The sequence below is a fragment of the Pecten maximus genome, chromosome 17 (assembly GCF_902652985.1).
Source record: "Pecten maximus chromosome 17, xPecMax1.1, whole genome shotgun sequence".
NCBI lineage: Eukaryota > Metazoa > Mollusca > Bivalvia > Pectinida > Pectinidae > Pecten > Pecten maximus.
In genome coordinates, this window is record NC_047031.1 from 28,350,299 (window position 1) to 28,364,501 (window position 14,203).

At 36.5% G+C, this 14,203-nt stretch overlaps 1 protein-coding gene across 2 annotated transcripts in view; it reads left to right on the forward strand.

Annotated features, from left to right (window-relative positions):
- LOC117315486 (potassium voltage-gated channel subfamily H member 7-like) overlaps positions 1–14,203 on the forward strand; it is an 80,814-nt gene that overhangs the window by 44,457 nt on the left and 22,154 nt on the right. The window contains exons 2-4 of one of the 2 annotated variants that reach the window (XM_033869693.1): positions 2,480–2,596; positions 7,699–8,178; positions 8,813–9,212. In XM_033869693.1, the coding sequence (XP_033725584.1) occupies positions 2,498–2,596; positions 7,699–8,178; positions 8,813–9,212 (979 nt within the window). In that variant the 5' untranslated portion in view covers positions 2,480–2,497. Of the gene's footprint in view, positions 1–2,479; positions 2,597–2,668; positions 2,690–7,698; positions 8,179–8,812; positions 9,213–14,203 lie in introns of those variants that run through there. The other variant, XM_033869694.1, reaches the window with a different exon arrangement.

Sequence of the window (14,203 nt, forward strand, 5' to 3'; positions counted from 1 at the left end):
ACACCCCAATTTTTGTGTTATGATTTAACCGTTATAAAATTAACAACGATAAGAAACATTTTCATTAAGTTTAACCTGTTTATTTTGCTCCAGATATTTAAAAACACATCGATAAATACAAAATCCCGTGAACAACGGTTACTCCGCTGACGTCACAGTCATTATTTATGTTATGAGATTATAACATAATTTTTTGAGCCAATGAAAATGCTTGTTACAAGCAAAATTAAATTATAAAGAAAATAAACCCCAAACAAGTGGCGTCCCCTAGGTATCTGTTATAATGTAACCTAAAATGTTGCTAAGATGTAAAATCTAAAAGAGGGCACCCTACCCACTATCACCCCAAAGGGAGTATTGTTGTGAAGACCCAAACACAAAGGGTCTGTAAAATCGCAAATAAGAGGGGGAGGGGATGGGAAAATATCCCAAATACAACAAGCACACGTATACTCCATACTTACTTCATAAAACATTAAAGTACACATCTATGAAATAAAACGTATACTCTAGAAATATGTCTAACCATAAATGCTAGCCCTGATCACACGCAATGCATGAATATTGATATAGAAATGACTTTTGCTGTCCTGGAAATGGCCGACCTGTATAAAAGAGATACCAAGATGTTTTCTTACATTTTACGATTTTTTACATGTTTTGAATTTGCTTGACATAGTACTATAGAGTTCCTACAAATGATTGCCAGTTAACGTACGCGAGGTCGATGTATTACCAACCTTTTAGAGCTAATGGATATGTCATTATTCTAAATGGCGTGAACGTGTTGCCGAAATATTTCTACCTACTTCAGTCGATATTGTTGTATTTTTTCTTCTTGTGTTTTTATATTTTAGTTCTGTTGCATGAGGTAACTACATCATTCATCTATGTTATCAGACATTTATTCATAATGTCTCTGATGGATCTGTTAACGACATATTTCTTCATCCTCAAACATCAGGGGCTACGTTCTCAATCTTATCTCCATGGAAGACACGTAAATGTCGGGCACGGAACACTTAGTGTTGTGGATGACGCGCTGTCTATTATCGCTTGTTCACTTGCTCAACTGCATTACGTTGTTATCCCTTTGTAAATGCCTCACCAAATTCCAAATAAGGAAAATGATTTTTGAAACAAAATTTGAATTAATGACGTTAACATTTTATCAACTTGCAACGCATGTATTTAGTTAGGCTTCAAAATTCCTTTCTTTTGTGGGGGGGATCTGCAAAAATAGTATGCTAGATATTCCTTCTTTATACTCGTGCTGAATAAATAGTTTCGCCTGTGACGTCTGCTTAAAAAAATTAAGGAGACGAAAGTGATCCATCGAAAGTGTTGTGATTGGTATAGATGTCGTTTGTTACAACGCAGTCATATCTATGTAAATAGCTTGTCACAGAATATTGTGAAAAAACTGTACGTAAATCCTTAGAATGGTCGATTCAAACGTCTGGTAAATTCTTATAAATTCTAACATATTACACAACGCAGCCATGTAAAGGATGTTGATGTACCAACAAAATCCGGTTCTGCCGAAGAGTAATTTCGATTCCATCTACAAGAAACCTTAAGCACGATAAAGCACAATATTTTCCGCTTCCGATTCTCTCTTGATATGTTTATAGAATATCTCATTCTGTCGATTACATTTCCTAGGAATATGGATTTGATTTACGTTGTTTCTCGTTGGTTCGCCTGTTCGAGCTATCAATCTGTTACTCGTAAATTTCCTTGGGTACGTAAATATTCCGGAACAGCCGTACATTTTACTTCAATACGTGCAAAGAAAGTCGACATAACTTATGCGTATATTACATGTAAATGGGGATTAGTCACCACGCAAAGAGTCACCGAGGTGAAAGGTCACACAAAATGGGATAATTCTATTCAAGGACCATCCAAGAAGCTAGTTGACATTGACTGGCAACCATGATCACTGTCTGTTTCGAAGCCTTGCATGTGTACATTAGATGATGTTTCAAAACTTTGCTTTATCGGGCCTTCGTTAAATTTTCAAGCAATTTACCTAAGTCAAGCCAAGTTGTTTCATATCAAGCATTGTATGTGCATATATATTAATGTGCATGAAGCTTAAGCCGTTGAAAATGTCCATTGCCTAATAACAAGGTCATTGGCGTTTCTATTCCTGTTACCTTTATTAAATGTGAAGGATATCATGACATTTGATTATATAATTTCCTAATTACAGGTCAAGAAAACCATTGTTTCATAAATATATGTTTTAACCACATATATTAAACGTTTATTTCGACTTATCTATATTTGCCCGACTTCTCCTGGATTTCTACACATTTGATTCTAAGCATAGATGTGGAACCTAGAAGAAAGAGATTATGGCGAAGTTTTATATTCGTTTTCATCATATACTATATTTATTACTAAACTAATATTTAAATGGTGTAAATCACTCGTGTGCCTCTTGTACGACGTTTTATCTTTATATCTGCAGGCAAAGAATAAGATCATCATGCTGAAGGTGCTGAAGGAGCTGCGCGGTAAGCGGGCTTTCCACCCAATATCGGAGGAGGGAGAACGGGAGACGGAACAGCGAAAGGAGGAAGAACAGGTTAGTAAATATTTAATAAATTTGTGGTAAGTTCGCCTTCACCCAATATCGGAGGAGGGACAGCAGACGGAACAGCGAAAGGAGGAAGAACAGGTTAGTAATTATTAAATAAAATTGTGGTAAGTTCGTCTTCATCCCAATATCGGAGGAGGGAGAACAGAAGACGGAACAGCGAAAGGAGGAAGAGAAAGTTAGTAAATGGTTAAATGAATGTTTTTATCCGAGATGTTTATTTTTCTCGTGATCTCAATCTTTATTCGGAGTGTTTTTGTTTTCGAAACAGGGCCTCGCTTACCGAGTTTCTCAGCTCGAAGACACTCAGGTACAAAGTATATCTCTTGTTAGAAATAATAAATATCATAATAACTCTCGGCCAATATGGCTACAAACTTGTAGTATATACAATTGACTATTTACCGGTATTTCTGTCAAAGAAAGGAAACCAAATCGATGAAATGGTGGAATATATTTACAAAATGTATATTAACAACAAGACCCTTGACGAAAAATCAGAAGATTAAGAACAGGTGCTCCGAGCGTGCCCAGCCTGTTATCAACACCTGTGGTATATAGCCTGACATGTGTGAGTTTATGTTCCTATATTCCAAATCAAATTAAGATGATAAAATGACGTCATCTCCATGCGTTTATATAGGTTATCCTTGGTTACCTTTCAATATTTGTATGTCAATGTAGAAAAAAAGTTTATTAATATTTTCTTTTTTTAATTGCACTCTATGATTGATGCCTCGCGCAATATGTACTCATTAAACATATCCACAGCCTGACGGCTGGTATTCTATCAATAGTTGAAGACTAAAAACGGCCAAAGACGCTGATCGAGTAATGGAAGATCATCATATAGAAATCACACCATTCTTACACAATGGCTAACATTTCACTCCAAACCCTCAAGTGTTGACTTCTCGCGATTCTAGATTCTATAGTGTCTGGATGTTACGTAATCGAAAGGATTCAATAGAATAAGATGGCATTTGTCGCTCTCATTCGGATTACAATTTGTGTTGTGTTTATTTGTTCTGGTGAGAGAGAACTAAGGATTGCCAACATGTCTTAATTAACTACTCCTACATCGAGATTCTCTCGGTGCTTTTGTCGTATTTTCCTTCCTATAATATTCGTCTGTAGCCAGATTACATGTTTTCCGAGATCAAAAAATCAATTTTACTCGACATAAATAAATGAAAGTTTGGACGAGTGCGGATCAAATCGGAAAGAAAGTAAATGGAAACCGGTAATTTAACTTTCTTAAAACATTAAAGGGATATCTGTAACAAGATTTGATGGGGAAATTGTATCTTATTGTGTAAATTTCGAATGAAAATTGGTCGATAATTATGTGTTTTAAAGTAAACGATTAAAAAAGAAATATATATTTGATTACATATTTACACTAGTGAAGCTATCTTAATCGATAAGAATACTAAATTTTGGTTGATATAATTGTTTTTTATACATTATCATAATTACTAGACTGCTAAAGAACTAACATTACAAGCTTCACACAAACAACATTGTTATGGTAAAATATATCTTTAGAGGGATAAAGACAGAAATCTTAAAACTTCACTTCAACATTGCGTGTTATTAGAATGTATACAAATTTTATTTTTAGTTCTGAACAATTAAATCTTTGGGGATTACGACTAGATCGCAAAATAAATCAATATAATGATGTTCCTTTAAATCACGTGGATCAATATAATGATGTTCCTTTAAATCACGTGGATCATATTACGGCTACAAACACGATTCTTGGTAACCGTTTCCAAAAATAAACAACTGTTTAGTTATATCGATTGTGAAACGACCATATTTCCAATACGTGTATAAAGCGTGGTTAAATGAAATACATGACTGGCATGTGGCTTTTAATTGTATCTTCACTTCTACTTGATGTGTGGAGATGTGAATGGCAGATTTGAAAGTGACATGTTGCTGATCAAAACGCATTGTTAGCTAAACAAATACTATTTAGATAAGCATATATGTATGTCAGAATGCATGTATCTAGCCATAGGATACCGGAAGTAATTTGCCTGAAAATAGTTCCGAAACATGTTTCCCGAGATGAAAGTTTGATCAAATATTCAAAGGAGAGCATAGTGTAAACAGTGCGATTTCTTTGTAATATATCACATATAGTTATGTAAGAACATAGTGCAACGAAGTAGAATCTATCCTCGATATCACAAGCGGTAGAGCTGACGGGATTGTCATCGTTACCGTCATGATATTGGTTGTTTTTAATAAACATCGGGGAGGCAATAAAATTACACCATCTGTGATTATAGTTACTTAAATAGAATTTTGATTTATTTTTCTTTTTTTTTCTTTCTGTGTTACCGGTTTGGTCGTAATGCTTCCTTTTTCATATCGTGTCATTTCAGTATGATGACACTTTAATTGTATGAATCAGTGACCCCGTGACCCCGTCTTTCGTGGGGACGTAATGACCTCATTGTGAAAATAGGAATAAAACAATACCAAATCTACCTTTACGCTAGCTTCGACGATGTTCATCAACTTTAAAGAAAAAATCACAATACAACATAAAGCATACACAATGCTTGTGATAAAATATGTATTTTTATTAAGACAGTCATTGATAGAAGACCGTTATGAAACAATCGTCCATGCAAGTCTTTTAAACTATTCCCTGCCTTTCTCGCCTACACAGCAGTGTCCTCCCCAGATAACTGTCAAACACAAATAGATCGCATTGATCGCCAGTCAGCGTCTGTCTCGACTGGGCCAATTCATTAGCACTGATAAAGTATGGCCAGACCTGTGGGGAGACGTGTCACATAAAATGTATGGAGACTTGGAATTGTCTTCTAGTTTAGAGAGACGTGTTCACTGCTCCTCATAAACCATTAATCTTAATCGATATAACCATGCAGCGCCTGTTGCTAATTTAAGATTTTCCTGCAGGCTCGGAAGAGGCATATGTTTTAGGAAGATGTTAGTGGAGGCCGTGAGGAGGAATATGTTTTATATAAATGTGAGTGGAGGCCCTGAATAGGAAAATGTTTTATACATATGCTGGTGCAGGCCCTGAAGGAAGAGGCATATGATTTATAAAGATGTTAGTGGAGGCGGTGAGGAGGAATATGTTTGATAAAATGCTAGTGCAAGCCCTGACAAGGCATACGTTTAATAAAGATGCTATTGCAAGCAAAGAAAAGGCATGTTGTTTACTGAACAGGTGAATCTGAGTTATGGATGTTACATTGTAAAAAAAAGTATATTCATGAATTCCATGTACAGCGCTACGACGGGACATTGACCAGACGAAAACTGAGCCGCTGTCCCGAATGGAATACTTTAATCTATGTATTTGTATGATAATGGTATTCCTTCACGGACTTGTCAATACACCATCTGATACGCAATCATACAACAATGTCACATACACTTCACAGAGGAAAAACATTGTCTGGTGTCTAAGACATCAACACATCTTAAGTCGTAGCCCTCCAACACATATAATCAACTACGTATCTGTCATAACTCATAAAAAAATCACATGTCTGCTCATTCCATCGCCATATTATATAGCACGTATGAAAATAGATACTTCTATAATTTTACTTTAGAGATTAATAGCTCCTTCACAATTTCAATGGATACCGGTACATTTAAACTGATTTTGTTTTGGCTTTCATGGTTGTGGCAATAGTAACTCTGCATGTGATATATTGACTAACTTGACATTACATATTTACATTCATAGACCACATGATTAATATGTGTCAGTAATTGTTGAATATTAGTAACAAAGTGGCCTTGCATTAAATCCGACAGGGCCGTTACACATGACCTAACAGACGGCTTATCTTGATCGATTCTTAATACATCACATGTTGATGACCTTCACAAACATTATCAATAGATGTCCTTTCACATTTACACTTTGACAACCAATGCTCGACACCATGTCACGTGTCAAAAACCTTAAAACATCGAGGTTGATTGGTCTCTTCCTTTACTCGTGTGTAAACGACCTACAAACATATCCATCTATGGCCTCAGATAGCTACGGGAAGATGTCCTACATGATCTGGTTTTGTTTATCATACCCCCGGCGGTCAGTCATTAATCCAGTATGTAATTGACATACACAAAACTACCCCTAATTGACCTTCACATCTTCGTCAAACAAGAGATAAATAAACGCCCATTTTTAGCCTAACATCATTTTGATTTCAATAAGTTATCTAGAGGTTTGACCCATTTACAAAACTGTTTGTTTCTCTCTGTATTTGTGTATAGACTGTTTGAGATAAGTTTGTAGTAATACTCATTATCACAGTACATGTTACACGGCGAATCCAATGCTGCCAACAGATGCTGTATTGACCGAAGACAAAAAAATTCTCACAATCTGGATAAGTTTTAGAGTAATTAACACTCGGTAGCCCCCCGGGAAGTAACTGATTGGGGTTCAAAACGGGGAAAGTTGAAAACCGAAAAAAGTAAATAAGGTGTTTTTTGGTCTCTCTCTATCTTTTTATGGACATATAATTTCAGATCATTTTACAAGTTCCAAACCCTTAAGATATCTTTAGATTAGCATGTTTTGAGTGTTCGTTATTTGATTTAAATTGTATTACCCTAATGACAGTCCCACTCCTTCGTGTATTCATCCGCGTCATGTGACCACTGATTAATTAGTCCCACAAGATGTGCGTAATGTGGTTTGGAGCTTGCAAAGACGAAGGTTTATTTGTGTGAAATCTTGGATAATGTTTGTGTATAGGACCCACAGTTTAAAGTACAAGGTAAACAATTTGTTTTTAGCACAAATTATGATACAATTGGGGTATTTTGTTTTTCCAGATTACTTTAAACATATAGTTTAGCGTTTATCTCATTCTAGCGTTTTTTGCGTTGAACAGATTCCGCTCAATTCTGATTGAGCTAATTGCAGGTTTTGTATGTTTTTCATGTTGATGATCCAATTAAGCATTTGTTTACTTTCAATTTTGTTATAAAATGTCAGTGTGCCAAAGTGAATACGTTGACAGTATTCATCAGAACAGACCTTTCATTTCTATCAGATGTCTTTCTATCTGCAGACAAAGCCAAAGTCTGCTGAACCAAGCGATGAGGAATGCTCGGAGATCGAATACATCCCTCCCTCTAAACAGCATCAACAAAAGACCAAGTTCATCATCCTCCATTACTCGCCGTTCAAGGCTGTCTGGGATTGGATTATCCTCTTCCTCGTCCTCTACACCGCCGTCCTCACGCCCTATGTCGTCTGCTTCCTCCTCAATCAGGACGAGACCCGGATGAAGTTGAACCGTGATGCAGCCAGTCGTCTACAGAACGCGGAGACGAGCAAAGCTGACCCGCTCGTGCTGATTGACCTTATCGTTGACCTTATGTTTATAGCCGATATTTTGATTAACTTCCGGACGACGTACCTTCACGATGGGGAGGTTGTTGTAGACCCGCAGAAAATCGCCAAGAATTACGTGAAGGGATGGTTCGTCATAGACACCATAGCCGCCATCCCGTTTGATCTGTTGCTATTTGGTTCAGGAAACTCTGACGTAAGTATGACGTAAGAGCTGGCGAACAGAACTATTTCAAAAGCATAATTAGGTTAAAATTCAGCTGCGGAAGACATGTCCCAAAATATTCGAAATATTTTGAAAACAGGTTTAAGAGGAATTGTGATTGAATATGCAGTGAAGATAAAAAAAAAAAACATGTTTAGACAAGCCACCACATTACCTAGCAAGAAAGAAGTGTAAACTTAAGGATATTAAATGACATCCATTTTAAGCCAGTTATAAAGTCATATCTTCAGCCATGGATACGGTGACTTGTATGTTGTCAAATCCATTCATTTGTATATATGTGGTACCTATTTGAGAGGATTTATATAAACCTGTCTGCTGTCCAAGCCATTTGTTTGTAAAAATGTGGTACATATTGGAGGGGATTTATATAAATTTGTCTGCTGTCCAAGTCATTTTTTTTGTAAAGATGTAGTACCTATCGGGGAGGACTTAAACAGGCTTGTCTGTTGTTTAATACATTTATCTTATAAGCAATAAACATTGTTGAAACAAAAAAGAAACATTCTGTTTCAACGTCATTTTTAAATTATGATTTCACACTTTGAATAAAAGATATCTCATTTTAATATCAAAATAATGAATCTGACTGGTTTCATTTCAGACAATGACAATAACGGGAGTCCTCAAACTCGCCCGTCTACTCCGGTTACTACGAGTTTTACGTCGGATAGAACAGTTTGCGGAGTACGGTGCGGCCGTCCTCATGTTACTGATGGTTACGTTCTCCCTGATCGCCCATTGGCTGGCCTGTGTGTTCTACGCCATAGCTTACGTAGAACGACCCCACCTGAAGGCCCGGATTAGCTGGCTTGACCATCTGGCCACTCAGTGTAATAAACCTTACCTCCCGAACGACACAATGAGTGGACCTAGCATCCGGTCAAAGTATATTACGTCATTGTATTTCACCTTCACGAGCTTGACCAGTATAGGATTCGGAAATGTGGCGCCAAATACGAACGCTGAGAAACTGTTTTCTATATTCGCCATGTTACTGGGATGTAAGTAAATTATATTTCACTTCACCTTTTCAAGCCACTATCCTTGCCTACAAGGTTTTCAAACCACTCTCCTTATCCAAACCTTGTCTTTAGTCCGTCCTATCGTGAACAGATTGGGGACAAAATGTTTGTATTTTTTAAGTTTACTATACAAATCAATATGTCGGGAAATGTGGAATACCAAAGTATTTCTGTCTTAAACACAAAAAGTGAACGTTACATAAATGTAGAATTGTTTCGGTAGATTAACAGTGTTATATATTTCATAAAAAGTAATTTAGTTTGATGAATATTTTGTGGTTTAAAATGTGGATTTTTAACAAGCAGTGCAAAGTAGGCACATAAAGTACGTGTAGGAACAGGGTAAAAATTTAAAAACAAAAAACAAAAAAAAACATGTCTGGGAGCAAGGTAAAGTGCTAGGTAAGCAACTGATGGAGAGTGTTTCACTGTAGTAGATAAACGCTGAGATATATCACGGTAGAATCCAAACATAGTTGAGTTAAAATGTAGGTGACAAGCAAAAAAATAGCAATAAAACAAAACAAAAATGAAAACAAAATCTGAAATAACTTCAACTTCATTCGGAAAGAAGTTGATTCCATATTGATCACTAATGTCACCGGTCATTCGGGATGTTTCGTCCGTCAATCGATTGTTCAAGGCCACAATCTCAGATCGGACAAAAAGACATCAACTTAACGAAATGGCCTGTATGTCCGGTCGCTTCGGAATCTCTCGCCTGTCATTCGATTGTTTAATACTACAGATGACGAGCCATGTGATTTGCACCAACATCACTGTAACGATCATCAGCGAGTGTTGCCTTCCGGGTGTCCGAAAAATCAATCTTAATAATTGTCTCGTGAAAATCCTAACGGATGTCTTTAGCCCGCGTTATTAAGACGTTGATGACGGTCAGATGGTGCCATTCTTACGTCCGGAACAAGGTTTTATAACCACCAGTGGTCAAAAGTGGTCAATCCTTAATAATGATCACTTCCTGTGGCCGGGCGTTAATGACTATTGCTATCAGTGATTTTAACACTACAGTACATCACCCTGCTGTCACGAGTTACAAGTCGTCTGTGTTGTATATCTAATTGACCGGCAGTTCCAGATTCGCCCTTGTTCCAGTAGAAATGACGTTATTAAGGGACTGGTTTCGTTTTTTTGAAACTTAAGTTCCGTTTTTTAAAAGATTTAGGAATAAAATGATTTCATAGGACTTAGTGCGACCTAGGGTGAGCAGGATCCTCAGCCAAAATACATACGGTTGTGAACGCAGTTGGATCAGTGTCGTGTCGACTCTTCTCTATTGACCCCATACAAATCAAACATTTAGTTGACGTTGGACCGTTCCATAAACGAGGCCGGCAACGACTTTAGAGAAAATTTAAACTGCAAACATTAGAGGATCATATCTCTAAAAAATTTAAATGACATTAATTTAGAATACAATTATAGGAATTCGAATATTTGTCCTTACTCATGGATTGTATTCTTTTTCTCACACACTGCTTTATGTATCGACATAGGTTAAGGTTTGTTCAAGGTAATGGAACGTATTCAAAATCGAAAATGTAATTTTTTGTGTTTGCTACGAACGCTATAAGTCCGACCTGATGTATATGTAACATACAAAATCAAACATCAAACATTGAGAGCGATTGCCAGTTAATTAAATGACTAGAATATCCAGGGATTTACCCTATATTTCAGATAATAACACAGCGATATGTGTTCACAACTATTACACAATAATACATTCAATAAGCAACAGATAAATACAACATAAATAAGTAAAAGATGTGGAGACCAAAAACGCAACAAAAATGCCACTAAAACTGTTATAGATTTCTCTCAAGCAAGCAGTTCAAACGCAATTCAGTTCAGTTTATTTCCTAATGTAGTACAACACATAGGAATTACGTGATACATAAAACGTACATTACAATTCATTTGGACGAGATGACGGAGAACACAACCGAAAAGAATATAATTCATAACATCACACACATATATATGATACACTCTGTTAAGCAAACAAAATAACGAAACTTGACAAATGCTGACTAGCACAATTCAGTTCCATATACAATGTACATTATGTTATTTACTATTTTATGTATCTTTCCTATAAAAACATTTCCTGTTTCCTGACGAGCGCTTTTCCTTAATTATTAGAAAATTCATATATCGTACATTATATGAATATGCTGAATAATTTTGCAAAGCTTAATTGGAAAATACAAATTTGAGAAATTATGAATTACAAATAATAAACGATAAAATGCTGTAGATATGTGGGCTGTAGAGATGGGTCGATAAGGTCATCTATATCATCATTGATCAGCATTAATACTGGAGGACCAGCGATGTATCCTGTATTATGATTTATGTAAAACCGGCTGATTGAAGGTCAAGTGTCCATTTATCTGTCCGGAACTGACCATAATACATATATCACCTTGAATAAGTATCAATACTGGCCACTCGTGTGGCCGGAGTGTTATTGATAGATGAAGAAGACTTTGATCTGATTGAACGTGATCCGGATAATGCTTGACCGGTGGTCAAGCTGGATAGGGTTCGGACACTCAGAAGACAAATGCCTCCGGTCCCGCTTAATAAAGCTGGCGTGTTTGATAAACTGTTCTGTTGATGTCATTGGTACAAACATATCATCGCTTCACTGCTATTATGCTGACCAATGGACAAACTAGATCCGACCGTTAGTCTGAGCAGATTAATCTTCACTTTAGCACGTGAAAATTAATATCTCATGCATCAGTGTATTGTACTGTAACATACCAGGCAAACATCGTCTCCATTTGATGATTTGATAATTATTGATAAAATCTAATTTAATTTAACAACCATGGGGTCAGTTGTAACGACATTCATTTTCTCTAATATAGTGAATAATCAAATAAATTTTGCATTCCTCACATCTGATTTGGGTGACTGATAAGTCACTGATCAGAGTCCTTAGGTTAGACCAACCGATATACATCTAATGGTGATCTGTGTCGGGACATGCGGCTTAAGTGTAGAAATGTCATTATATAGATTCTCTGTCAAAGGTATTGTGACGGAGCAATCGAAGGGACCTGAAAAATATATTACAGTCTACATGTATTTGGACTAGGTAACATAAGTATATGCAATGTGTACCTCGTAAAGTGTAGAAATAGGTACACATTTATCTATATAGTTGTACAATGCAATTACAGAAAGCAAAGTATAAGCTTCGTTCTGGACAAACTCGTTTTTTTCGGATTAGTATTTGTTTTTAACACTTGGAACAAATACTTCGAATAGGAAACCGAAATGAAGAGATAATCGGTATTTGTGGTTTCAGAACGTCATCATAACGGGAAGTCATTGTTCCTTTGATTATCGGTGCCTTTTTTTAGTCACCCTGAATCACGTTTCTTTTCTAATATAGCCCTGGTCAATCGTAGTAATAGATAAATAGATTTGTGTGATAGTTATATAAATTTATCGATCTTGGCTAAGTTTCACAATTTTCCACACATGTCGGTTGTTTGTCGTGATTTGGTAGCTGACCCCAGTTACCTTCACCCAATCACAGAATCTCCTTCCAACACGTATACCTTCTCATCAGTATGACCCTGTTTTAAGGTCATGGCGCTTGTCAGGAGTGGAATTGTCTGTCAGTTTAGAACACTCTGAGACCTGGGACGCCATTATCCCATCTCATAATAGAAATTTATTTCAAGTATGTATCGCTGTTTCCCGTTATGCCCTGCCGTCTTACTCTCTAGTAAAGGGCGGCAGTGGGACTGGTCGGGTTCTTGATTTTACAAGTGGTCTCGAGAAGGCCGTGATCCCGCGAGACTTATGTGCAAGTAGGCGGCAGACGATCGAAGACCGCATTTATGACTATTTTTGATTCCCTTTGATTTCTCATCGCGTCAGATAATCAATTTACATTTCATGACGACCAGCAGGAAACCTTTGTCATCAGAATGGGTTGTTTAATAGACTTAACAGGAGCTGGTGGATGTCGGCATAGTTGGAACGGAATGATATGTAAAATTACATTCTTCTAAAGAAAGACCGAAAAGGGATACATTTCTTAAGTTTTAATTACATGTTCAAAGCGTGCTTCTATTGCATACACGTCCTAACATACATGATATATCGTCACTTTTTTCTTACTTTAAAAATGCAAGTACTTCTACAACAACATGGCTTCTGCTTCATGTACAACGCATTGGATTGACTGTAAAGTCCTGTATTTTCGTAGAATTCGAATGTTCTGGAACTAAAAAAAACCCTCATAACCTAAGATATAAATGGTTCTAAAAACGCTAGATAAATCTTTAAACTTCCACAAGTTTATGGATTCGTGTGATTATATCAGTTAATTATGAAAAAGTCACTCCGCGAAAATATAACATTTCACAGTATATCGCTCCCATCTCTACTGTTTCTGACTGTTTGGTCTGTTGTCGGGAAAAAACGTGACTCGGTGAGTAATAAATTACAGCGTATCCGAGTTAGGGCATTTCAGTGATTACAACTCGCATGTGACGCTTGTGTGACGTTATTTTCTGTGTAGGCTTTTCTTTTTAACGCTAGCTTTGAAGAGGATAAAAATCCTACAAAAATAAAAGGACGAAAAAGAGATAAAAGGGAAAAATAAACAAACAACCCACTGCGTTACGATCTAGTATCGCAACATCAGCATAACAACGCGTCGTTGAAATGGTTATAAAATCTGTAAAGTTGAATTTACTTTTAAAATAGAATTATTCAATCATTTAATGATCATCAAATTTAACACACACAATTAAAGCTATTGATTAATTCTGTTACTTGTCAGAACTGTGTGTAATAAGATGGCGCTGAATATCCCGCGCGATAACCAATTATCGTGATGGAAAATGCCTGTGACAAAATTCAGAAAATTAAATCAAAAATCATGAATATTACGCAATGCTGTTTTAAAAGTTCTTTCC